Genomic DNA, 26,887 nt, shown 5'->3' with positions numbered 1-26,887 from the left:
CATCTCCTGTTTTAATATTCCTATCTATAGAATTTTGCTTTTATCTAGCAATCAACTCATTCTTTATGCAGTATTTGCTAGTATCTAAAGAGTTAGCCCATCCCACTTTTAAATTAAAAAAAAAATTTTTTTTTCTAGAGAGAGAATGAGTGGGCATCAGCCTGGGCAGGGTGGGGGGCATAGGGAGAGGGAGAGAGAGAATCATAAGCAGGCCCTACACCAGCATGGAGCGTGACACTCTGGCTCGATCTCATGACCCTGAGATCATGATCTAAGCCGAAATCAAGACTTGGACGTTCAACTGAGCCATCCAGGCCCCCCACCCCATCCCATTTTAATGAGAAGATTCCTTTTAAACAAAAATGCCCATTCAAGATTAAGAGGGATGATTCCCAAATGATGACATTTGAAGTACAATAAATGAAGTTGGGAGGTGAAGTCTTCTATTTTTTTTTTTTAAAGATTTTATTTATTTATTTGACAGAGAGAGAGACAGCGAGAGAGGGAACACAAGCAGGGGGAATGGGAGAGGGAGAAGCAGGCTCTCCGCTGAGCAGGGAGCCCGATGCGGGGCTCGATCCCAGGACCCCGGGACCATGACCTGAGCCGAAGGCAGACGTTTAATGACTGAGCCACCCAGGTGCCCCGGTGGGAAGTCTTCTATTACAGTGTAAAAAAAGATTAAGTAATGAAAATTTTCAGGGACACATACATCATTAATAGATGGACAGACATTAAAAACACATGAATGGAATGTTTACATTGTAAATAAGCTAAAATACAAGTATTTGTGGGATGTGTAGAAATGATTTTTTGTATGAATGAAAATCTATAGTAATTTCATGTTCAGGCAGGTCGTCATGTCCATTCTGCTCAGTCAACACAGACTTTATGGCAAAGATCATATACCTAAACTTTTTCTTACTGGTGAACATTACAAGAGTGGACAGTAAGAAAAAGTCCAGGTCTAACTAGTTTGTGGGTAAATGACCCTGATAGCCTACAGATAAATGCCCCACTTCTTAGTTTAAATTGATTTTTCTTAGATTTTTTTTAGAACTGGAGTAACATTGAATTCAGCACTACTAAGAATTCGTAAAAGACTAAAGATAGATAATAAATATAAAAGGAATTCGACCTCAACAAAAGGCAAAGATATGTAAATTAAAACTACAGTTAAATACACTTTTGGTCTATCAATTGAGCCATTTAAAAAAAATGATAACAGTCATTGTTGCAGGCATGGTGGTGGTTGCTTGATGGAAGTGTAAACTAATTTAGCAGACTTAAGAACATTAATATTTAGGTATATATGTACTAGGATGTTTATTTTCGTATATATATATATTTTAAAGATTTTATTTATTTATTTGACAGAGAGAGACAGTGAGAGAGGGAACACAAGCAGGGGGAGTGGGAGCGAGAGAAGCAGGCTTCCTGCTGAGCAGGGAGCCCGATGTGGGGCTCGATCCCAGGACCCTGAGACCATGACCTGAGCCGAAGGCAGATGCTTAATGACTGAGCCACCAAGGCGCCCCTATTTTAGTATATTTCAATAGCAAAAAATTAGAAACAACTTCAGTGCCCATCAGTAAGGTAATAGCTAAGCAAATGATGGTACACATGTCAGTATAACTATTAAGAATTATGGTTTCAAATATCATATTATGAATTTGGAAAACATTTGTAATAAAATGCTAAATTTAAAAGACAATACAAAATTATAATGAAAATATTCCAATTACTTAAATCTATAGAAAAGAGACTGGACAAAAATTGTAGGTTTTCTCTGAAGATGTGATTATGGCTTTATTTTTCTTCTTTGTACTTAGTTCCTAAACTTTCTATAAAAGTTTATTTTGGGGGCATCTGGGTGGCTCAGTCGGTTTAAGTGTCCAACTCTTGATGTCAGCTCAGGTCATGATATGAGGGTTGTGAGACCAAGCCCCACGTCAGGCTCCATGGTGGGTATGGAGCCTGCTTGAGTTTCCCTTTCTCCCTCTGCCCCTCCTCTTCCCTCTCTCCTAAAAAAAAAAGCTTATTTTGTTTTGATATCTGAAAAAAAGTCTTTTAAAAAATTGACAATTTGAAATACAAGACACACTAATCAGTTAAGAATTATGCTTTGACCAAGTGCCTGGGTGGCTCAGTCGGTTAAGCATCTGCCTTTGGCTCAGGTCATGATCCCAGGGTCCTGGGACTGAGCCCCATGTCAGGCTCCTTGCTCAGTGGGGAGCCTGCTTTTCCCTCTCCCTCTGCTTGCTGCTCCCCCTGCTTGTGCTCTCTCTCTGTCAAATAAATAAATAAAATCTTTTAGGGCAACCCTTTTGGGTCCCCTTCCTCCTTGGGAGCTATGTACCATTACTTTGCTATGCTCAATAAACCTTGCTTTGCTGCCCACCACTCTGGTCTACCTCTTCATTTTTCAAAGTGCCTTGACCAAGAACTGCGGGCACTGATGGAGAAAAAATCCTGCAACACTCGGACTCTTGGTTTTAGCTCAGGTCATGATTTCAGGGTCGTGAGATTGAGCCTCGCATCAAGCTCGAGATTCTCTCTCCCTCTGCCCCTCCTGCTTGTGTTCTTTCTGTAAAATAAATAAATAAATATTTAAAAAAACAAAATAGATAAATAAATAAATAAAAATCATTTTTAAAAAATTAAAAATAAAAGTCATGTGCATTTGATTTTTTAACAAAAATAAGATCGTAATATAAATACTACCTTGCAACTTGTTTATTTCACTTAATACTTTTATCTAGGGGTGCCTGGGTGGCTCAGTCGTTAAGCGTCTGCCTTCAGGTCATGATCTCAGGGTCCTGGGATCTAGCCCCGCATCGGCTCCCTGCTGGGCGCGAAGCCTGCTTCTCCCTCTCCCACTCCCCCTGCTTGTGTTCCCTCTCTCGCTGTCTCTCTCTCTCTTTCAAATAAATAAATAAATAAAATCTTTAAAAAAAAATACTTTTATCTAGGACATATTTATCCACTCATGTATATCTATTTCATTTTTTTAACAGCTATGAAATATTTTAGTTTGATTATACTATAAGCAACTCTTCTATTGACTAACATTTGGGTTTTTTTCCAGTTTTTTACAGTTACAAAAAATGCTGCAGTGAACATCTTTTTCCATATATTCTTGTGTACTTGTGTAAGAATTTTTGTAGGATGATTCTTAAACGTATATTGTTAGGTTAAAGGGTATACACATTTAAATTTTAATAAATACAGCTAACTTGCCCTTTTAAAAGGCCTACTTATACTTCCACCAGTATTATATAAGATGCTGTTACTAATACATGGCATTATTGATCTTTCCAGTCTTTGCCAATCTAACAGGGAAGAAGTAGTGCCTCACTGTTGTTTAATTTGCACGTCTCTACTCATTAGCTGGGGTGGGCATGCCGTTCTTTGGCCATTTATATTTCTTCTGTAAGCTTGCCTGTTTCTCTATTGGACTGCTCATTATTTCTGCATTGGCTTTACATCTTCTGGATCATCTTGACCATCTTATGATTTCTGGGGTTTAGGAGCCAAGTGAGAAGAAGGTGCCTCTGGACATGTCATTGTTCCTCAAGCTCCAGAAGCGGGTCACAGAGCTGGAGCAGGAGAAGCAGGTGATGCAGGATGAGCTGGACCGCAAGGAGGAGCAGATGCTCCGCAGCAAGGCAAAGGTACGCAGTGCTCCCGCACCCCAGGGCCATGTGCAAACTGAGCACTGAGCCTGGGACTTAGGTGCAGTTCTGCAGTCTCTTCTTTAATGGAAACTCAGCCCAGAAGTACTTTATCCGAGCAGCATTTGGTTCACGTAGTGAGGGCTAAACTCTCCCCACTATTTTCTGCAGAGCGGGGAAATATTCTGAGTAAAAATGTGACAATTAAAGTATAACTACTTATTTATAAAGTTTTTAACTTTACATTTTCCCTAGGAAGAAGAAAGACCACAAATTAGAGGTGCAGAACTGGAATATGAGTCACTCAAGGTAATGGGAAGTTTCTGCCCAAGGCTTTGAATATCTTGTTTTGGCAAGCAACCTGCTCAGAGTTTCTCTTTTTCTCAGAGAACATCCTTAAGGGTACCCGAGGTTCTAGCTTCACCCTTATTCAGGCATTACTTCTAGCCTCATGTTGTTTCTTTTTGTAGATTCTATTTCATATAAGCTAGAGTTCAGTCTAAGCAGAAACAGGAGTAATAGCTGCCATTTGAGGCGATAGAAGGTAGTAAAGGACATTGATTCTAGCACCAGACTGCCTGGATTCAAATGCTAGATCTGCCACCATATGGCTGTGTGCAAGTTATGTATCTTTTCTGTGCCCCAGTTTTCTCATCTATAAAATGGGGAAGATGATACTATTTATCTTATCAGACCGTTGTGAGGATTATATAAAGTGATCCATGTAAACTGCTTAGAATAGTGCCCAGCACGTAGTAAGTACCCAGCAAATGTTGGCTGCTATCATTATCCTCATCATTTTTAAATGCCTGTACTTTACATATTAGCTGAAATTATTACAATAAAACTGCAAGTAAGTATTTTAGTTCCCATTTTACAGATAAGGAAATTGAGGTTAAGAGATATGAGTAACTTCCTAAGATCACCCCATTAGAAAATGACAGGAACAGGATTTGAATATACGTATCTTTGGCTCCAAAGTCTGTGCTCTAACTACCAAACCCCACTGAAACGATGATGTACTTATAGAGAAGGATAGCTAGGTATTAGTTTGCTAGGTATTAGAATAGAAATGTATTCTAACTTATTTTTTAGAAACTGTTGGGAGGAGGAAGATGAAGGTGGAGAATTGTCTCCTTAATGGTTGAAGGCAATGTCTATCTAGCAGGTACTGTGGTCCCAGAGCAGTTGAACATGGGAAGGGCTCTGATTAGGAAGGAACAGGAGTTCCCGAAATACAAAGCATCTTGGGTAACCCAAGAGCTGAGGTATAAAACAAACAAGAGCCCATTCCTTGATACAGAGTAGGTTGTGGGCGCCTGGCTGGCTCAGTTGGTAAAGCATGTGATTCTTGATCTTAGGGTCATAAGTTCAAGCCCCACGGCAGGCATAGAGTTTACTTTAAAAAATAAAAATATAAATAAAAATAAAATCAGGGTAGGTTGTTCTTCACTAGGCTCCTTTCTTTGCTTTCCAGAATCAGAGCCATTTGAGCCGTGTGAAGTTTGAGCTGTCAGGCTATCAGCTATCAAGGCACCCCCAGCTTTAAAAGTTTTCTAGGTTATTAATTAAATTATTAGTCTTAAATTTATCTTTCTCAGACATTTTCTGCTTGTGTTTATTTTTTACTGTTTTCTCCTTTTGCAAACTATAGTATAGAATAGCTAGAAAACTATAGTGAGGTTTATGATTATAACCAAAGCTAAGAATTAGAAAAGCCACAACATAGCATAAGGAAACTCATTATTTTAAAGCCTTTATGTGTATTTGAGAATTCCTAGGGTCTCCCTAAACTGTCATGAGGATTTCTGTATTATTTTTTTTTCAGTACTAATACTTCAAGTCTAGTTCTGATATATTATTTTCTAATAGCGTGATGTGGAACATAACTTACATTAATAGGACCCTGTCCTCTGTGGATTTGCCACTTCCCATGGTCCAGAACTGCTGATTACTGCTTCCTCTTATTTATTTATAAGGATTTTATTTATTTGACGGAGAGAGAGTGTACAAGCAGGGGGAGCAGCAGAGGGAGAAGGAGAAGCAGGCTCCCCCGCAGAGCAGGGAGCCTGATGTGGGTCTCGATCCCATGACCCTAGCATCATAACCTGAGCCGAAGGCAGTCACTTAACCAACTGAGCCACCCAGGCGCCCCTAACTGCTTCCTTTTGAGGCTGTGTGGCATTGGTATAGAGAATGCCTGTCCTCCACCCTGCCCAACCCACAGTTCCTTTATCAACCCCTTCCCTTGAAGATAGTTAGAACTCTTCCACTGACATTTGATAAACACTTGACTAATAATACCTTGTATTTACTTTACAGTTTGGAAAGTTTTTCTTACACCTTATCTTATTTAGTCATTGTCACAACTTCTGAGATAAGTTATTTCCTCTTTAAAGATTATTAAACTGAGGCTTAGAACAGTTAAGAGATTTACTATCAGGTGGTAGAGTCTGATCTTGAATCTAGGTCTCCACACAGAAGGAAACTTTCTAAACACCCTAGGTTCCTATGATCATTTGTTTGAAAATTTATTTTTACCAAAAAAAAAAAAAAGGCACTATTTGAAAATACTCTAAAGAGCCCTTTTACCCTTTCTGAATTATAACATGAATAAATCTATTGCCCCTTCAATGAAAGTACTACTTGTGTAGTATTTATGTTTGCACTAAAAGAAAAGAGTGGCAGCAAAGAGTCATCTCTATTATCCTGACTCTCTGTTTCCTTTAGTACCCTTTGTCTAGAGGACCAACTCATGCCATGGGTCATACAAGACAAGCATCAGATGGGATGGGATGGCACAGGCCAACAGAATGGGAGTAGGACTGTCATCTCCAGCTCTTTTCCATCTGCCTGCCTCACACAAAAATGGACAGATAAAGACATTCTTTGTAGTATGTTAAAAATGAAGCCCAGATAAAAAGGGGAAAAAAAGAAGCTCAAATCACAAAGTTGCCGAGTACTAGCTCAGTATTTCTCAAAATGTGGTCCCTGGGCCTGCAGCATCAGCATCACCTGGTAACTTATTGGAAATGCACATTTGTAGGCCTCATACCAGGCCTTTTGAATCAGAAACTCTGGGGGTTGGGCCACGCAATCTGCCCGCCAGGTGATTCTGATGCACTTTAAAGTTTGGGAAACACTGCATCAGAGCTTAGTGTCCAAGTGAAGACATTCATGTTTTCTGTTGCAGAAATGAGCAATACGAATCCGATTACTAGTTGGTGGGAGACTGGGGATAGGAAGGATCATTCATTTTCACATAAGAATAGATTAATTCATGGAAGAAAGGGTTATATATTCTTATACTAGAAAAAAAAAAAGACTATAAATAGTTCTGCTATAAACTGTTAAGAGGTCCTATGGTGTTCTAAACCCAAGGTGGCTGCTCTGGAAGAAACAATAAAATATTTTATCTTTTATACATAGAAATATCTCACTTCCACTCTCATAAGGCCTGTGTAATGTGCTAAAAACAAGGCAGCATGGTGCTTTACTGTTTCTCAGCCAGTTTCCCAAGACATCTGTATTTTCGTGTCAGAACTCTCCCATTGCCACTGTTTGAGCAGAGTATGCAGAGGGCAGTGCTAACTAGTGACAGGAGGATGGCTGGTAGTATGTGAAAGTGTGGAAGGGGTAAAAGATGAGTATGGCCATCTGGATGGCACAAGGAGCCCATCCTTTCCTCCCACCTCCCAAGACTTCTGCCAGCAACTTCACAAGCCTGTCATACACATGTCAAAGTAATTTGGAAAATACACTGTTTGTCGTCATCAAAACACTAAATGGAATTTTATTAGTTTAAATGATATGGTAATTTTTTAATTCAAAGTTAAAAGCCTAAGATTTCAATGTTCTTTCCATTCTGTTTTACAAAGGAAGTAAGAGGATGCTACTCAAGATTTCAGGGTTCTGCTCATCTGAACCATTCACTGGAAATCACCTGACCAGCTGAACCCTCATACTTGCCCCTGTATTTACCTGCAAACAAAACCTGGGCTTCTGAGGACTAGGCTAAACTCATCCCTTGGGACTCAGCAATCTCTCCAGGCCTATGAACTCACCCTAGGCAGGCCCAGAATAAATGTGACTCTGGAATTTGGGTTGATGAAGCAAACTACCGTTCACCTTGATGTCAGCTTTCTTAATTGTGGAACAGAGTTCCCAGTACAGCCTGGAAAGCTGTTCACTAGGGTAGCTCTGACAATCTTTTCCAGAAGAACTCTACCATCTTGGGGGAACATGAGTATTCCAGTGTAAAGTTGAGGATAACAGCAGTGAACTATTCTTTGTCTCTTCATACAGCGTCAGGAGCTGGAATCAGAAAACAAAAAACTGAAAAATGAGCTAAATGAGCTACGCAAGGCCCTTAGTGAGAAAAGTGCCCCAGAGGTGACGGCTCCAGGTGCACCAGCCTATCGTGTCCTCATGGAGCAGCTGACCTCTGTGAGTGAGGAGCTTGATGTCCGTAAGGAGGAAGTCCTCATCTTGAGGTCTCAGCTGGTGAGCCAGAAGGAGGCCATCCAACCTAAGGTAAGCACGAGCAAGTGACTGAAGTGGGTGTCTGGGGACTGGACTCTTTCTTTCTATCCTTTCCCTGCAATTTATAATGAAGCAAACATGAGCATTTTTAGTCTAATTAGCATTTAGTCCAAAGGATATTATCATTTTTTAAAAAAATCTCAACGTTGCTTTAAAACTGTCTCAAGTGCCAATTAAAGTGAGCAAAAAATAAATGAAATCCCAAATGATCTTCTGAGTGTCATTTCTCACTCATGAGCAAAGAGCTTTTAAAATTAAACTTTAAGTAGTAATCTGGTCATGATAAATTTTCATCAAAAGTAAAATTCAGGGCTCCTGGCCGGCTCAGTCAGAAGAGCATGTGATTCTTGATCTTGGGTTCGTGAGTTCAAGCCCCACGTTGGGTGTGTAGATTACTTAAATGAATAAATCAAATAAATAAACTTAAAAAAAAAAAGTAAAATTCTGTTGAGTACAAAAATCCTCTTGCTGTGGGAAAGCATTAAATATGACTTTAAAATTATTTGTTGGATTATAATAGCCCATTTAACTGTAAAGAGAACACTTAAAAGGGTTAGAAATGAGATCAGCGAGTAGAAGTTCCATGGAGATGATTTCTGCTCACTTCAGGGAGTTCTCTCTAATGGGGGAGCTGTCCCAACTGGGGAGGGGCTATGTGTGGTGATTCAATAGAAAGGACCCATGCCAGAGGGTAGAGATGGCCCTCCAAAGTCCTTCCTGCCCTCAGGTTATTTGGGACCTGATGCTGTCATGTGTTGGTAAAAAATGGGCCTTTTTGTCATTTGCCATCAGAGGGACTCTGGGTAATCATTTTAAAACCTGGCCTGTGTCCCTGCCCATGTTCATGCAGCAAACAAAGTGTTATCAAGAATTAGACAATCAATTATTCCAGCTGCATGACATACCATATAAAAAATGACTATGATATCTAATGAACTGGAAGATCTGAGAGTACTTCTCTTAGATATAGTAGTTCTGCATGTGGTTAAAGTACTGAAACTGGCACGTAACATTTGGATTTGAGAACGGCAACTCATATCTGAGATCAACACTGATCCAGAAAATACCAAATTCTGTGAAAATAAGATATTGGCGACTAATCTTGGGAGGGGAGAAAAATCCCAGGAATAAGTAGAGTTATATAAAGAAATGGGCTTTCTTATTCTAAAACAAATCACAAACCCATTCAGTCTGAAATGAGAAGATTCTGGAATGGGAATCTCTCCTTTGGCCTGGCCCTATACGTCTCTCCTTCCCCAAGGCTGTCTCTGGTTCCCATGACTACTGCTGTGGTTAGGCCTTGAGATAGAAGACTCTCTCTGCATACTGGCTGGAGCAGAGTCCAAAATTATGATTCTTTTCTCTGGTTCCATTGTGACAAAGTGGTATTCTCACAGGAAACTTGAGTTAAAGTTAAGGGAAAAGAAAAGAAAAATGAACCAAGGGGCATAAAAACAATCCAGCTAAAAGAGCACATAGTTCTGGTATCACATGCTCTCAGCATGGTATCACCCAGCTCACAGCTGCTCTCTAGCCACTAAAATGGGCTGGTCCTGTCTCACCAACGCCCCTGCTCTCCAACTCTCAGCCTACACATGGCAGCAGCTTGCTCTTTGCTAAGAAAAATGCCTATGACACTGATTGAGACCTTTCAAACACATGGCTGTCTGTCCCACTCAGTTTCCAGTCCAGGAGACTCATCATTTCACAACTTCTTTGCAGGGCAATAGTGAGTGACACCCAGGGAGGTAGGTGATAATCCAGCCCAGCCAATCTAGTTCATCTGCTCTGCCTCTGTGAGTATTCTGGAAGGTGTCACTTGGACAGATGACATCCTATCAGAGCTTTACTGTAACTCTCACAGACCTAGGATAAGAATTTCACCCATATACATTAACAGGAGGGTCATTTTCTCACATACTCACAAATTAGAAAAACCAAAACAACTCAAAAAGAATTTCAAGCACTTGTTCCTGAAAATTAAGAATTATCACACAAATATATATATTAATGTTCACCTTATGTTGGTTCTATGAATACTAATTTTGGGGTTTTTACAGTTAGCTTTTCTCTGTTATGATGGGGCTCATTGATGGGATTTATTTGTGGAACTAAGGGTTTATTGTTTTCTCTATTTTTTGTGCTTGCTGACTTGTGATTTTCAGGATGACAAGGTAATTATAAATTTTAAAAAAAATTTTAGTAAATACTTCTGTTTAATCCTAAATTTTAGTTTATAAGTATTCCCCCAATATATATAGTCGATGCTTCTAGCCACCAAGTCTATTTTGATATTTACAAAATAGTTTCCTATTTGAGCCCTCTCTTTGTCAGTGGAAAAATAATGGATGTAGCAGGCTCCAGTCTGGATCACAGGGAGGTCTCCATGACTTCTAATTCAGAGTCAGTTCTCTGACCCACTATAGTAGTTATGGTAGGCCATCCACAAGCATGGGGGCCCAGGATGGGAGTCCCTTAACTTGGAGCACACCCAGAAGCAAGGCTGTCCCACACTCTTGTCTAGCAGCTGTGGATTTGTTGGCCAACGGCGAGAAGGAGCCTCAGGAGTAGAGCACACCCTTCCTGGGAAGGGTAGGATTTTCCTACATGGTACAACCCTTTCTACACTTCTGGTCACTGGCTTGGGGGAGACAAACTTTGAGCAGTGAGTTAGGAATTTCCTAACGCTGGTGGTCCAAGTCTGATCCCATGCCCAACCACCACTTCTTAGCTAAGGTAGGCCAGATGAGGGAAGGACTGGCTGCTTATTGTCAGGAAAGCAGCATATCAAGAAGCTCATCTTTCCTTTAGATTAGTTAATAGGATCAAGTTACCTAATTTACTACAAGTTCAAAAGTACATCATGTAGGTCTTCAGATATCAGAGAATACATACAGCATTATGTAATATAGGGGTTGGGTCTTTGAGAGTTACTACTTAAAAGTTAAAAATCTGAGTATGAAAAAAAAAATCTGAGTATGGCCCTTTGTAGAATAGAAAAATTTTCTGTCTTTCAGGGAAAGAGAAAAAAATTTTCTATGAAAGATAGACTAAAATATATAGAAATCATAGCTAAAGAAATGCTCCATGTGGTGTTTATGGGAAAAATTTTTTAAATTCAGTAAAATATAAGCTCTTGTTAATAGCTCTTATCAGCTTATATTTCATCTTCTCTGAGGATGCATTTATAAGCTCACAAGGAGAAAAGTGGGATTTTTTTTTAAGTATGTTTCTTATCAAGAACTGGTCTTGAACTTATCTCAGAACTGGTCTCTAAGATCATGTTTTTTAAAGTGTATTTTATTAAGTCCACTTCATTGTGAGACCTGCCTTTGGAGCAAACATTGACTAACAGATCAGACATATACTATTGAGACAAATAGAATGGGCCCTTGGGTTCTAAAATGTATTATTCTCTAGAGGCTATGGAGCAGTAGTTCTTAGTCTGTTCTTGCCCTGGTTTAGGAGAGACAGAGAGTAGCTGAGTAGAAGCAAGATTTGGAAATTACATTGGTTGTCAGACAGATTAGACCAAAAAGGAAAAATTAAAAAGGAAGTAAAAATGTTAGCAGAGAAGTGCTTTTTATACAAAATCATTAGTAATGCTGACCTGCCAGAAGCTTATGTACCATGCTATAATGTAACAGGGGGAGAAAGGACTGAATAACAGCAGATGGTAGATATTTACAAGGAGCTAAATCCTTCCCGTTTATATATATCTAAATGTGTGAGAAAAAACTTCTAATTTTGCTAAAGCATATCATCTACCTTTTTTGTACTGAGTTTTTAATGGAAAAAATGAGCTTTATGTCAAACTTTACAGTGTTTTACTGGGGCATTTGTTTTATTATAACTAGATGGGAAGTAGTAGAAAGAATAGCTTTTGTTCTCTGTTCATTCAGTAGTTGCTTGGTGTTTTTACCTGGTTATTGTTATAATGCTTTATGCATACTTGGAAATATATCTATAGTTTTATATATAAAGTATATATACATATATAAAAATATATATACACCTTTTGAAGTATATATATTATAACATAGCATTAGAGCAATTATCAGGCAAGGACACCAAGAAGCTACTTAATGGAATATATATATATATATATATATATATGTTCCATTTCACATTATGTAAAACACACACTGCCCATCAGTGATTTTATTTACAGGACAGTGGTACTCTAGACTCTCACCACCCTTGTAGTGGAGCAGTAAGGATTTTCAAGAGAGGGACTGAAGATGTCTCTTTCTCTTAACTCCCTATGCCCGACGCTCCCCTGTAGTTGCACAGGGCTGGGCTGGTGCTCTGATGGGACAGAAGTGTGGTAGAACACATAAACCCCCTGTTCTGGAGGAAAGAAAAATGTTGTCTGTGGTCCAGAGTTTTTGAATTGACTGTTAATGTGGAAATGTGTCATTTTCCTCTTCAGAACACAATGACAGATTCCACAATACTTTTGGAAGATGTACAAAAAATGAAAGATAAAGGTGAAATAGCCCAAGCATACATTGGTTTGAAAGAAACGAACAGGTAAGTCCATTCTCTTTTTATTCATTTTAGTTTAATCATAATCCTGTATATTTTTAGTCTTCAAGCCAGCCTCTTGTACAGTAAGTCAAAGTGTTTATGTATTGCTTTATCAGGTATCAGCTGACCTTCAGAGGGAATTCAAGGTTTCTAATATATTCCCAGTTAAAATCTCATTTTTAATATAAGGTATTGATGAGAGGTGTCAAGGGTAATGTTCTTTATATCAAGGGATTATATTTTAGGGTCTCAGCCTTGAGAAGAAAACAGTTGCTCACTGTTGGACTGTCTAGGGTAGTCACTTTCATTTTTTGTTCAGGATAGTTGATTATTTGTGAATCCCTGTTTGTAGGGACAATTTTAGCTTTCAGTAATGAAATTTAGTGTGGAAAGAAGTAATGAAGTATCTGGAATCAACTCACTGTTGGCCATATCATTCTACAAGGGTACCATGACTTCTAGGATGGGATCCTGTTAGATCAAGTATTTGTCACAATCCCTAAGGTGTTCTGAGAAAATCCTAACTCTAGTTTTATCCTATTTATTGTAAACACAAGTGAAGTTACAGACGGCACTTAGCTCAGTCACTGTACACCTAAGAGCTTCAGGTAGGCTGACTGAGGGTGCAGGATTTGCACAGCCACTAAGTGATGAAACTTTATCGAAGACTTTCCCTGTAGCTGAGATTATCACCAAGTGAAGGCTCATCTCTGGAATTCCTTCAGCCTTCCTAACACCCCACTTCCCAACTGAGCCTCCGTGCCTTTGGGCTCTGAACTTACAGGCTACATGTTTAAGAAAACTTGGCCAATCATGGTCACAGAGAAAGACAGTTCTGGGAATTTGTGTCGTTCGTGTGCAGTCTAAGTCTCCTGCTGTGTAATATCAGGATTAGTGTACAGAAATACTTTACAAACTAAAGAATATTGCCATGCAACATGTAAGGTACTTATTATCTTGTTTTATGGGTGAGAATGGAGAATGCTTAAAAAGTATTTGATTAACCTTAAATTTTATTTTATTTTATTTTTTATTTTATTTTTTAAGATTTTATTTATTTATTTGAGAGAGAGAGAGAGTGAGATAGAGAGAGCCCAAGAGGGGGTAGGGTCAGAGGGAGAAGCAGACTCCCTGCTGAGCAAGGAGCCCGATGTGGGACTCAATCCCGGAACTCCGGGATCATGACCTGAGCCGAAGGCAGTCGCTTAACCAACTGAGCCACCCAGGCGCCCTAAACTTAAATTTTAATTTATGATATAAATTATAAGCGTATCTTCTATCTAAGAGGGTGTTAGTATAGAAAGAGCTATATTACCCTGTCCTTCCAACCACTCTGAATGAATCACCAGATATCTATCACATGCCTGTTCTCATGCTCAGCCCTATGTCACACACTGGGAATATAGCAGTAAGGAAGGTAAATGCAGTTCTTACTTTCACAGAGTTTGTAGACTGTTGGGGAGACAACCAAGGCAATTTGGACTTCACTCCAGTGACAGTCAAAGTTGGTGAAATGTTTTAAGTAGGAGAATGATATGATATTGGAATTTTAGAAAGCTAGCCCTGGCTTTTATGTTAGAGAATAGATTATAGTAGAACAAGGTTGAAGGCATAAAGAGCAGTTAGGAAGCTATTACTGTAATTGAATGACTGATTACAGTGACTTGACTTGGTTGGTGGCAGTTGAGATTGAGAGAAATGGGACACTTTGAAAGATAGATAAGATACATAAGATGAGATCAGTAAGCCTGGTGGCTTGGATGTGTGGGTGAGGGATAGAGAATCATAGAGGGTGGCTCTCATGTGTCTGACTACTTGGTTGGATGTGGTAATGCCGTTTCATGATCCTGGGTCTGCGGTGTGGGGAAGCACAGAGTGGAGATGACTGGTAGATTTATAAATAATGAATTTGAGGAGCTAGGAAGACATCCAAGGAGAGAAATCCATTAGGCCGTTGAACATCTAGATCTGGAATAGGAGAGGAATGTGGGCTGAGATATAAATTTTGAAGTCATCAGTGTATAATAATACAATTGAGACCATAGAAATAGATCAACTTTCCAGGGGGAGATGGTAAATAGAACATTCTCTGGAATGTGCTTTCTGTACACATCATATTAACAAAAGCCTAATAGGAAGAGTAAAAACCTGGGCTCTGGAGTCAGATAGCCCTGAGCTCTCCTACTTGCCAGTGTGTAACCTCTAAAGTATCTTATTTCTAAACCTCTGTGTCTTCTTCTGCAGTGTGGCAAATGATACACAGTAGGTTACTAGGAGAACTAAATGAAATAATACATGTGGAAGGTTGTAGAACAGTGTCTGATGGCAGATACTCAAAAATATTTTTATACCCCAGGTAAAAAAAACCCGTAATCAACTTTGTCATTATTTATTCATACTTTTTTTTTTTTTAAGAGAGAGCACACATGGGAGAGTGAGAGCGAGTCAGGTAGGGGGAAGGGGCAGAGAGAGAGAGAGAATCTTAAGCAGGCTCCATGCCCAGCGCAGAGCATGGAGCCTGACACGGGGCTCGATCCCATGATGCTGAGATCGTGACCTGAGTTGAAATCAAGAGTCAGGCACTCAACCGACTGAGCCATCCAGGTGCTCCTATACATACTTTTAATAAAATGTGTCACATCTTTAATATTAAAGCAGGGACGCCTGTGTGGCTCAGTTGGTTAAGCGCCTGCCTTCGGCTCAGGTCATGATTCCAGGGTCCTGGGATCGAGCCCTTTTCGGGCTCCCTGCTCAGTGGGGAGTCTTCTTCTCCCTCCCCCTTACTTGTGCTCTCCTCTCTAGCATGCTATCTCTCTCCCTCTCAAATAAATAAATAAATAATCTTTAAAAATTATATAAAAGCTTCCCCAGATCTTAACATTAATTTTTGACGCAAAAAATCTTTTTTAACAGTTGTATCATAAAAGCTGAGAACTTTGGACATATTCTTAATTATGTTACTCCTATAAGAATTTCTTAAGACAATTTTAAAAATAGGAAAGTGGATTTTATTAAGCAAAAACAAGTTTCTACTCATAAGACTTAAAACTTAATTTTGATATGGATTGTGAAGGTTGCCACATGAAGACAATAGCTGAAGTTTTCATCCTATATGTGTGTGACTGTCATGGTTGATCTCGGTCTCTCATATAATATGTGACGCATAAGATCACTCTGCTAGCTGAATGAAATGTTAAAAAACAGAACCTCTTTCTCACCTTTTCAGTCATTTCTTATTCTGCAGAAAAAGTAGCTCTAGCTCCTTAATTATTGTTTTACTTTCTACCCATTGACATGTGATGTTACATGTTACCCATTTTTAAAAAAAATTAACCAAAAGTAATTTTTGTGATAATGTCTTAAAGCCATCTGTAATTAATAAAAACAATCTTATTGACTTAATGAAATATTGGAAATACCATGTGCTGCTCTTGACCATCATCATCTCATGACCATCCTGTGTCCCTTTGTGTTTTGCATTGTTGTTCCTTTTGCATGGAAGATCACCTGCTATGGATTGCCATGAGTTGAATGAGGATGGAGAGCTGTGGCTGGTTTATGAAGGGTTAAAACAAGCCAACAGGTTATATTTGTCTCCTCAAAATGGAATGTTATTAATTTGTTGTTTTTCTTACTAACAGTGGCCTTCTGACTTTAACATCTATGTTTCTTACGCATTAATTGTCTTCCTGGGTGAATTTCAGTAAAACTTGGAACATTCAGCCAAACACCTTCTTTAAAAACTTTCTCCACCAAGGGATGCAATTAAAGCTGAAACGGATTGATAGTGAATATAAGAGTTGCTGCCTATGAGTGAAGGATCTTCCCTTCACTCACTAAAACTTCTGAATATCTCACTAGGAGTTGGAAGAAAAAACTTTCAACTAGAGCTCAAACTACAGTGGGAGAGTTTAATACCTATTACTTAGTGGTTTCTTGTTTGGAATAATGACCAATCTAAAGGGTATGAACACCTGTGGCAGTGAGACTGCATTCTTATATACAGTACCATGCTGCCTAACAGCAGTGTTGAGTGCCTGATTTGGCATTCTCTGTGATTATTGTGAAATCCAAATGTGTGAAACCACAAATCAAGAGGGTCTCCTGCACTACTCTGCTGCAGTTCAAAATAATTACCCGAACTCAACACGTTAAATGTGTTTAGGGGAAAGCAAATAAAATTGGAACAGCAACAGCTTTCTAACACAGACGCTCACCTGCTCTCAGGATATTTGTATCTTTAAAATCGCATAAAAATACCACGTTAGTGATTAGATTTTAAAAATACTTAACTGTTCAAGGGGCTCCTGCTTATTCTGCTTTGTTTGTTCTAATCACAAGCCATTATCATTAACTTTGTGGCGTTATTGGTTCACACTCCTGAAATTTTATAATCGCTAAAGTATTTTTAGTCTGCTGTTAAGTGTTTGCTTGCAATGACGTCAGTAACTTTTGCCCAGCAGTTGATACCAAAGGGAATTAGGATGAAAGAACGTCTTTCTTTTCTTGATGTTAGTTAATTCCTAACCATAACTTTATGTTTGGAAGGGGGGTAAATATAGAAGTGGGGATCCATGGTGAAGAGAGGATGCCGTTTCTCCCGGGTATTCTCACGGCTGGTGCCCTGGTTTGCTTACAGGCACGGATGACTTGTGTGCTTGCTGAGAGAAGCCGTAACCACTTTGTTCGTCCTATTAACATCTATGTTCTAAAACCGCATGGATTCTGTTACTGATATGGAAGTTTATGGGGGAGAGAGAAAATGACAAATTTAAAATACATGTGTGTGAAATTTCAGAATGATCTGTCTGGATTTGGGTAACTCTGTATATATTTCAGAGTCCCACTCCAGCCTTTCTGTCCTCCAGAGATAAGAGTAGAAAGTAGAAATGGGACCCTGGTCATACCTTCTGCCTGAAGTTAGTAACACTGAAATTCTTAGAGGCATATTTAATTAGATTGGGAGTTTGTAATCTTGCCCTCTACAGTGCAGAGTTCTTCTTTGACACAGGTACTCTCTTTGCCAACTTAAAGGCTAGTTTGTAAACGTTGTAAGCCAGATTAAAGGTATGTCTTTTAATTGATTATTCTAGTCATCATTTCTTTTTTTTTTTTAAGATTTTTATTTATTTATTGTGAGAGAGAGAGAATGATAGAGAGCACGAGAGGGAGGAGGGTCAGAGGGAGAAGCAGACACCCCGCTGAGCAGGGAGCCCGATGCGGGATCCGATCCCGGGACCCCAGGATCATGACCTGAGCCGAAGGCAGTCGCTTAACCAGCTGAGCCACCCAGGTGCCCACTAGTCATCATTTCTTATACACTTTTCAAAAGAGCCTAAACTTTCCTATCTCTTAGGGCCTTTGAGAATGGTATATTTGTAGCATGGTCCATAATTCAGAAAGATACAATTGTGAGAGCGCTTCACTTCTTTCCATTGCTGGCCCTTGCTTGAGCTTCTTGACTTTAATGAAGTCCGAAATTACACAAACACTAAAAATTCCCCACTTTTCCTGCCCTTGCGAGTGAGCCTAAAGCCTCACGCCCAGCAAGCAGAGACTCGGGTGACATCTCCCTTTCCCACCCATGTGGCTTCTCCTCAGGCTCCTGGAATCCCAGCTGCAGTCACAGAAGAGGAGCCACGAGAATGAGGCAGAAGCCCTTCGCGGGGAGATCCAGAGCCTGAAGGAGGAGAACAACCGGCAGCAGCAGCTGCTGGCCCAGAACCTGCAGCTGCCCCCGGAGGCCCGCATCGAGGCCAGCCTGCAGCATGAGATCACCAGGCTGACCAACGAAAACTTGGTAAGGGGAGCTGCTGGGTCCACACATCCCTCCACGGGCAGTGCCTGGCCCTGCAGGACCGTCCTGGTTTCTTTTTGATCAAACACATCTGTTTGGGCTGGGAAAAACTCCCTGCCCGACACTTGATACCAACCTTCTTCTCTAGCAGAGACAGAGTGAGGAAGATGTGACTATGTGGGTAGAAATGAAAAAGGCACGTGCCCAGGTTGTGTTTCTGACAGAAGGCTCTGGCACGTCTGGGAAGGCCCAGTAGATTTCCCCCGACCGTGTGCTGGGCTTTTGATATCCTTGAGAACTCAGGTGACCTGCTGCCTCCACTTCTAGCTGCAGATTCTCTGCCATTTCAAGGAGGTTTGTTCTGTGGTTGTCACAATGGAGACTCGAGACAGGCTTTGTTGACCTTTGTCCCCAGGCAGCCACCAAGGCTGGTCCTGCCTCCATCACTAGCAGAAAGGCAGGGGTTGCAGTTATGCTCAGGGAAGGTGGTTGGCAGAACCAAACGGGGGCTCTTGCTTGACGTTGGCTGGAGCTCCCAGGTCAGGGTGGAGGGACATTAGGAGTTAAGTTTATACATTTTTGGTTCTAACAAAATCGCAATGAATGAGGAGATATTTTCCCCTTGCCAGATTCTGAATGCTGGCACGGAGTTCAAGCTATTTCTTATTCCTTTTTTTCTTTCTTTCTTTTACGGGAAATGTTTTCTAAAATATTTCTGTCGCAAAATAACGTTTATTACAGATTTGTAAATCTACTTAAGTTTGATAAATACACTTACTAAATTAAAAGTCATTAAAAAGTTATAATTCCACATACCTATATAAAATCTATATTGTAGTGTCAGCCTGGTTTTGAGAAAAGCTATTTAGAACTGGTAGTGAGTTGTCTTTTTTCTTTTTAATTCAGGGTTTTAATGACCTTTAATAAAATAGTTTGGATTTTCTGTGAAGATTTAACAGTCTGAATTATTATAATTAACTCCATTAGTGATCACTTACAAATAGTTTTCTAGTGTCATCTATTCAACCACCTTTTGTATTAATTGGATGCAAAACCCAAAAGTTTTTTTTTCCACTCTCTCACTCTGAAGGCAGCTTGCTACGTGGGGCTCTATTGTGGGAATGGGAGAAGCATGTGAGGGCAAGTGTTGGACTCTTTCCAAAGTGACTGAAATATCACTGATTTGTGGGGGGAAATGTTTTGAATCATGGAATATTTTTGAAATGCTTTTTATTACTCTCAAGTATATTATTGCTTAAATTAAACTAACAGTGCTTTAATGCCTAAGAATTGATAAATATACTGAATTATAACAATTGATCAGTGTATAAATTCTGTGCTTACAAATGATTGTTTCAAAATACAAGGCGAAACTGAAATTGAGATGCTTCTGGATGGCAAATTCCCAATTGTTTCACTAAGTCGATTAATCATTTCTTTTGCAACCTCGTCTGCAGTATTAATTTTCTTGGCAGTTTTTCATAGCTATACAAAAGTAAATTAAGCTCTCAAATTCTATGGGGTAGAGTCTAGTTAATGAGTTTCTCTGAGTTTTAGAAGACCCTCTACAGGTCAGCTGCTTCCCGTACCTCACCAACTACTAAATCTGGAGAATGGTTTCAAATTTAAGTATAGGGAATAATGCACTTTTCAAAACCATTATATAGTTTCTCAATCTTAATTGTGCATTTCTTTAGGAAACACTTGAGCAGAATAATAAAGCCCAATGGACCCATGCTTAGTGTTCTTGGAAACTCTACCCTGCATAACCCACTTACCCACCTACTTCCCAACACAAACACGAAGATGGGCTTTCTTCCTCCACCTGTGAACATGCTCCACAGGCCTCCCCCATGCTGCCTTGAGGGAGGGAAGACACACAGCTTCTCACCAGCCTTGCCAATTTCAGGCAAGAGTGCCAACGTTGCCATGATTTTCACTTCCATTTTATTTGCCTTTCTCACCCTTGTCACTGCTGCTAGCTGCAGAAAAAAAAAAAGTACAGCAACTTGTGAGCAGGTCTGAGGAACGAAATACCAGCTTTATCTGAGGAATATGGGCCACTGCTCTGTTTAACCTGCTGAATGATGGAGCTTGAGCCACAGCCTGTTGCCTCTGAGCACGTGAAAATTTATATGTATGTGTGTATCTATATAAAATTAGAATCCTCTGTCTTGGAAAGATCAGAAGGCAGTGGCAGATGACAAATCAGCCTTTTGAGTACATATACTGTCATTATTTGTGTTGTAAAATATTTTTAAATTGATTTTGCTGAGAGGTCACATTCCCCCTCAGAGACACAGAGAAAAACAAATACCCGTTGTGCCTGTTTTTTCAGTATTTTGAGGAATTATATGCAGATGACCCTAAGAAGTATCAGTCATATCGGATTTCACTTTACAAACGGATGATTGTATGTAAACTCAGAGTGCATGTCTGTTGTCTCCTTCGCTACTTGTAGCCTCTGTTACTGAAGAGCACTCTGCTGCCCGTCCCCCTCAGGAATCTCCTCAGAAACTTTCACGAGACCTATTTCTCCCACAGCTGTCTTGTAGCCAGTGGTGTCACCTCTCAGTGTCCTGCATCCCTTGTCATGTTGGGTTTGTTCTTAACGCTAGGCTTACAGTGTGATGGAAGCGAAATGTGATTGGAAAGATAAAGTAAAATCCCAGAAGCACAACTGAACACTTGGAAATGTTAGCACCTGTTCCCTTTGGATCAGTGGTCTAGTATCTAACTCTGTGCTGTCTGAACTGGAAAGTGGATTGACTATTTGTGCTTGTAAATGTTTCCTTCAGCACAACCTGAATAAAACTGCACGTAGATAGCACTGACTGACTTCTCTCCTAAGCTTCGAGCCTGCTGTTAGTCACTTTCTTCTTACTTATTGATCTCTTTTTTTGTTTGTTTTAAAGATTTTATTTCTTTATTTTACAGAGAGAGAGAGACAGTGAGAGCAGGAACACAAGCAGGGGGAGTGGGAGAGGGAGAAGCAGGCTTCCCGCGGAGTAGGGAGCCCGATGCGGGGCTCGATCCCAGGACCCTGGGATCATGACCTGAGCTGAAGGCAGACGCTTAACACCCAGGCACCCCTACTTTTTGATCTCTTAACATTGCCTGTGATTTGAGAATTCTTGATTAAATAGACAGTCATCACAGACTTTTTTACCCTGTCCCCTTGAATGTATTGGGCTTTTTTTTTTTTTTTTTTGCATATATAGCATTTGGAATTGCCCCCTTTTTCCTCTATAAGCAAAATTATGTCCCCTGTGAAATGTTATGGGTGTGTTATGCCACCTGCCACTAGGACGTAGGTCAGCAGATCACTCTTTATCCTTTCTCTGTGGTTAGTTTTTCAAGTTATCTTTTAATTCCCCAAACTTCTTGAGTTACAGGACAAAAGTTAGCATCTCCGAAGGGTGGGTCTCACACACGGGTGTCAGTCAGAAGCCCCGAGCTCATTTCAGCCATCCCTAAAATTGTGTCCCCACAGAACTTTTTGAGCATCTGTCAAAATTTATTTTGCCTCTCCCCCCTTGAGAGAAAGCATTCCACTGAAAAAGCAGTACGTTTTACGAGCATTTAATTGTTTTACCCACATGGAGTCCTGCTGGAAAAGACTCCCCAGTGAGCCTGCTCTCCATCACGCTGTAAAGGATTTACTGCAGTGTGTATTTTAACATTTGGCTTTTCCTGTAGCTGCGTTTCCATGCCTGCCAATTTTCGCCAGGTGGAGGCTCCACCAGCGAGCTTTTCTGGAGCTTTTATGTAAAACTAACAGTGTTGCGCCTGTGATTTTGTGTCTGCTTTTCCTCTGTGCATTTTAGAAGGCCCATTTTGATCTTTCTATTATATTTCTCATTTTAATCTTTAGGATTTGATGGAACAGCTTGAAAAACAAGATAAGACTGTTCGGAAACTGAAAAAACAACTGAAAGTATTTGCCAAAAAAATTGGTGAACTAGAAGGTATTTCAACATGCTTTTATAACAGTTGCCGAATCTTGATTTTTGTATTGCTACACCAGTGGTCTAACAGGTTTGCATGTGGATATTATGATGATAACAAAAATGACTTTCAGCAAACCTGACCTCTGTGGAGTGGAAGTTTCCATTGCTAAGTAGGGAAAAATGCTCCTTGCGAAGAGAGAGAATTCGCTCAACAAACATCTAATGACTATCTTCTATGTGCTATACACTGTGCTTGGTAGTATAACGTGGAGGTTAAGCACATGGATTCTGGAGCCAAGCTTCTTGGCTTCAACTCCCAGCTCTTCTATTAGTCATCTGATACTGGGCAAGTTATTGAACCTCTCTATGCCTCAGTTTCCCCACCTGTTAAATGGGAATGATCAGTGTTAAAAGTGTCTACCTGACAGTTTATAAGGATGAAATGAATTAATGTGTGTAATGTATTTAGTGTATTTCCTGACACATAGTAGATGCTATATACAACTTAACTATTATTATACTTACAGTTAGTATTAGGGATACTATGATGAGTAAGACAAAGTCTGTGTCCTCAAAGAATCTAATGGAGGAAAAAAAAGAAAATATGAATGATTATAAAGAAATAAGATTTTTTTCACATTTCATGATTTATATATGATGATGGGGAAAACACCTTAAAAAATGATCAAATATCAATTGTTATTATATGCAAATGAATCATGTCTTTTGGATTAGTGTGTTTGTTCCTTCGCTAAGTATTTACCTAGGTACCAGGGGTGTAGCAGTGAATGGAGATAAAGCCAACTTTTAAGCTTATGCCAACAATGTTCTCATTGTTCAAGAGACTTAGAGACCCTCTTTGGAATTGCCTTCAAACCAGTGCAGTTTTGACCAAAAATGATACTGTGCAGTCTGACTACCCAGCTATTCTCTCAATGTCACTCAGCGTAATTTGGAATGTTCAGAAGAGTCTACCATGTTAACTCTGTGTGGTTTTCATTCTTCCAACATGCCAGGTCTGTCATGACTGTCCTTTCTGTTTGGTCTTCCTACTTCTCTTGGTCAAGTCCTGCTCATCCTTTGGGACCAGAGTCATACGTCACATTCTCAAGAGCAGCCTCTCCTGATCACCCAGGCAGGCTTGATGCCTCTGGCCTCTGGGTACCACAATGGCTCACATTTTTTGTGGTTTTCACTGTCATGTTTTTAGCAATTTTTCTGTTTGAATCACTGGCTTCCTCAATGGACATGAGCTCCCTGAGCATAGGGACCACCTCTTGTTTCCCCTTGTTTTCATAGCACCCAGTAGCACCTAGCATAGTGACTGATCTATCATAAATGTTTGTTGAATGAATAAGTAAGTTCCAAAAATATTTAGAATGGCAACATAGTTGCTTACTTTGAAGAGGATGTACAAATGCTGAAATATTTGGATGTACATCCAAAAAATTGGATGTACAAATGCTGAAATATTTGTTTAGAAATCAGACAGGTTACTTTGCAGTCATTATTTATAAACCTTTAGCATTACACGACTCATATATTACACTAAAATTTTGAACCTCCAAATCACACACACGGACTATAATGTCTATCAACAAAACTTAAAAAAATCTTTATTCAGAGAACGTTTCTGCACTTAACTTTGCTTTAATTATATCATGAGATGATAATTAGACAAGAGGGCCTGAAAGAACAGATTTTAAGGATATTAACTAGTAGATTTTTTTTTTAACCTTTAATTTCTTTGCAATACATTAGTAAAATTTGGTGAAAAGCAAAGCTAGTTATTATTAGCTTATTAGCTACTTATAAGTTTTTACTCAGCTTTCTTTAATATGTATATTTTAATTGAGAGAGGTTACGATATTTCAAGATGTCAGCGATTTTAAGCCATTATCAATCAGAAATCAGTCTCATCAGTTAAACTATCTTGCTGGCTATGTTCTCAAACCTATAAGTAGCGGGCGCCTGGGTGGCTCAGTTGGTTGGGCGACTGCCTTCAGCTCAGGTCATGATCCTGGAGTCCCAGGATCGAGTCCCGCATCGGGCTCCCTGCTCGGCAGGGAGTCTGCTTCTCCCTCTGACCCTCCTCCCTCTCATGCTCTCTGTCTCTCATTCTCTCTCTCTCAAATAAATAAATAAAATCTTTAAAAAAAAAAAAAAACCTATAAGTAGCATTTGAGAAGGCACTGCACAGATTAAACAAAAAGACACCGTATTCTTAAGAAAAGTTATATCTCAAGTTAAATGATATATATCTAAGGAATAAAATGAGATAGTTGTATGTGACTTGGGCTCGTGCTGAGTCCTCCTCCCCCAAATTAGAGACTAAAGGTAACAAGCTCTTCTAACACTTCTCTTCCTATTTCCGTATCCTCCTTTATTCAGAAAATACAGGAAACTTTCTACAACAAAGCACCTTTTAAAAACTAAAAGTTTTCTTATATCTTTCTCTAAATATAACATACTTACATTCTTCTGGTTTAAAATAGCAAGAGTCATGCCTCCTCCTATGGGCTACCCTTAATTAAGGAGACTTTTTTAGAAGCCAGTGAAGCCTTTTTTTAAAACGCCAACATACATCATTTTAGCAGAAATTATAAAGCCGAAATGGAGAGTGTTTCAAAATTTGATCGCTTTGTGCTATATTTTAACCTAGGAGTGGGTGTTGCTTCTCAACTTTCAAAGAGTCAGGAAATTTAGACCTAAAAGAATTCTAGAAATCAGTTAATTATTTCGTGGGAGTAAAAAACGGAGGCCCAGGAACCGTCAGTGACTGACCAGGCCTCAGACAGGGAGTAGCCAAACTGGAACCAGAGCCCACGCCTTCAGGGACCACTGACTTCACTCCTTTGTGTCCTAGTTTCCAATGAAAATTCTCGACTTACAGGAATTTATTCAACTATCTCTATTAAACCTGAAATCAAGATCTTTCTGGTTCCAAAGTGAGGAAAAATAAATTTTTAAAAAGTTGTCCAATTTCCTTTCCTTTTCTAGGACAAAAAGGTTCAGGAATAGTTTCCCCTCACATATAAAGAATCCAGAAAATGAAAATAGGGATGGCTTCAGGTTTTTCTAGAAGAAAGCCTGTATTAGACAGAATATTGGACCAAATGACCCCCAAGGTCTTATGAGTCTTTGAAAACTGGGATGTGGTCCTGGCTTCTTTCTTTCAGGCCTTATATTTTCCTCATGCTGACATTTTATTTATTTTTTTTTTTTAATTTAATTTTATTATGTTATGTTAATCACCATACATTACATCATTAGTTTTTGATGGAGTGTTCCATGATTCTTTGTTTGCATATAACACCCAGTGCTCCATTCAGTACGTGCCCTCTTTAATATCCATGACCAGGCTAACCCATCCCCCTACCCTCCTGCCCTCTAGAACCCTCAGTTTGTTTCTCAGAGTCCATAGTCTCACATGGTTCATCTCCCCCTACGATTTCCCCCCTTCATTTTTCCCTTCCTACTATCTTCTTCTTTTTATTTTTTTTTTTACATATAATGTATTATTTGTTTCAGAGGTACAGGTCTGTGATTCAACAGTCTTACACAATTCACAGTGTTCACCATAGCACATACCCTCCCCAGTGTCTATCACCCAGCCACCCCATCCTTCCCAACCCCACCAGTCCAGCAACCCTCAGTTTGTTTCCTGAGATTAAGAATTCCTCATATCAGTGAGATCATATGATACATGTCTTTCTCTGATTGACTTATTTCGCTCGGCATAATACCCTCCAGTTCCATCAACACTGTTGCAAATGGCAAGATTTCATTCCTTTTGATGGCTGCATAATATTCCATTATATATACACACCACATCTCCTTTATATATTCATCTGTTGATGGACATCTTGGCTCTTTCCATAGTTTAGCTATTGTGGCATTGCTGCTATAAACATCAGTGTGCTCGCACCCCTTCGGATCCCTACATTTGTATCTTTGGGGTAAATACCCAGTAGTGCAATTGCTGGATCGTAGGGTAGCTCTATTTTCAACTTTTTGAGGAACCTCCATACTGTTTTCTAGAGTGGCTGCACCAGCTTGCATTCCCACCAACAGTGTAGGGGGGTTCCCCTTTCTCCGCATCCCCGCCAATATCTGCCATTTCCTGACTTAATTTTAGCCATTCTGACTGGTGTGAGGTGGTATCTCATTGAGGTTTTGATTTGGATTTCCCTCATGCCGAGCGATGTTGAGCACTTTTTCATGTGTCTGTTGGCCATTTGGATGTCTTCTTTGGAAAAATGTCTGTTCGTGTCTTCTGCCCATTTCTTGATTGGATCATTTGTTCTTTGGGTGTTGAGCTTGATAAGTTCTTTATAGATTTTGGATATTAGCCCTTTATCTGATATGTCATTTGCCAATATCTTCTCCCATTC

At 39.6% G+C, this 26,887-nt stretch overlaps 1 protein-coding gene across 1 annotated transcript in view; it reads left to right on the top strand.

The window, feature by feature from the left end:
- MYO5A (myosin VA) overlaps positions 1 to 26,887 on the top strand; it is a 181,335-nt gene that overhangs the window by 139,263 nt on the left and 15,185 nt on the right. The window contains exons 26-33 of the mRNA XM_081831863.1: positions 3,531 to 3,674; positions 3,930 to 3,983; positions 7,980 to 8,207; positions 12,649 to 12,749; positions 16,249 to 16,329; positions 18,348 to 18,546; positions 20,882 to 20,956; positions 22,418 to 22,623. Coding sequence (XP_081687989.1) covers positions 3,531 to 3,674; positions 3,930 to 3,983; positions 7,980 to 8,207; positions 12,649 to 12,749; positions 16,249 to 16,329; positions 18,348 to 18,546; positions 20,882 to 20,956; positions 22,418 to 22,623 — 1,088 coding nt within the window. The remainder of the gene's footprint in view (positions 1 to 3,530; positions 3,675 to 3,929; positions 3,984 to 7,979; positions 8,208 to 12,648; positions 12,750 to 16,248; positions 16,330 to 18,347; positions 18,547 to 20,881; positions 20,957 to 22,417; positions 22,624 to 26,887) is intronic.

Source organism: Leptonychotes weddellii, chromosome 9 (genome assembly GCF_054177405.1).
Source record: "Leptonychotes weddellii isolate Sample4059 chromosome 9, ASM5417740v2, whole genome shotgun sequence".
Lineage (NCBI taxonomy): Eukaryota > Metazoa > Chordata > Mammalia > Carnivora > Phocidae > Leptonychotes > Leptonychotes weddellii.
This window is presented reverse-complemented; position numbering and strand designations above follow the sequence as displayed.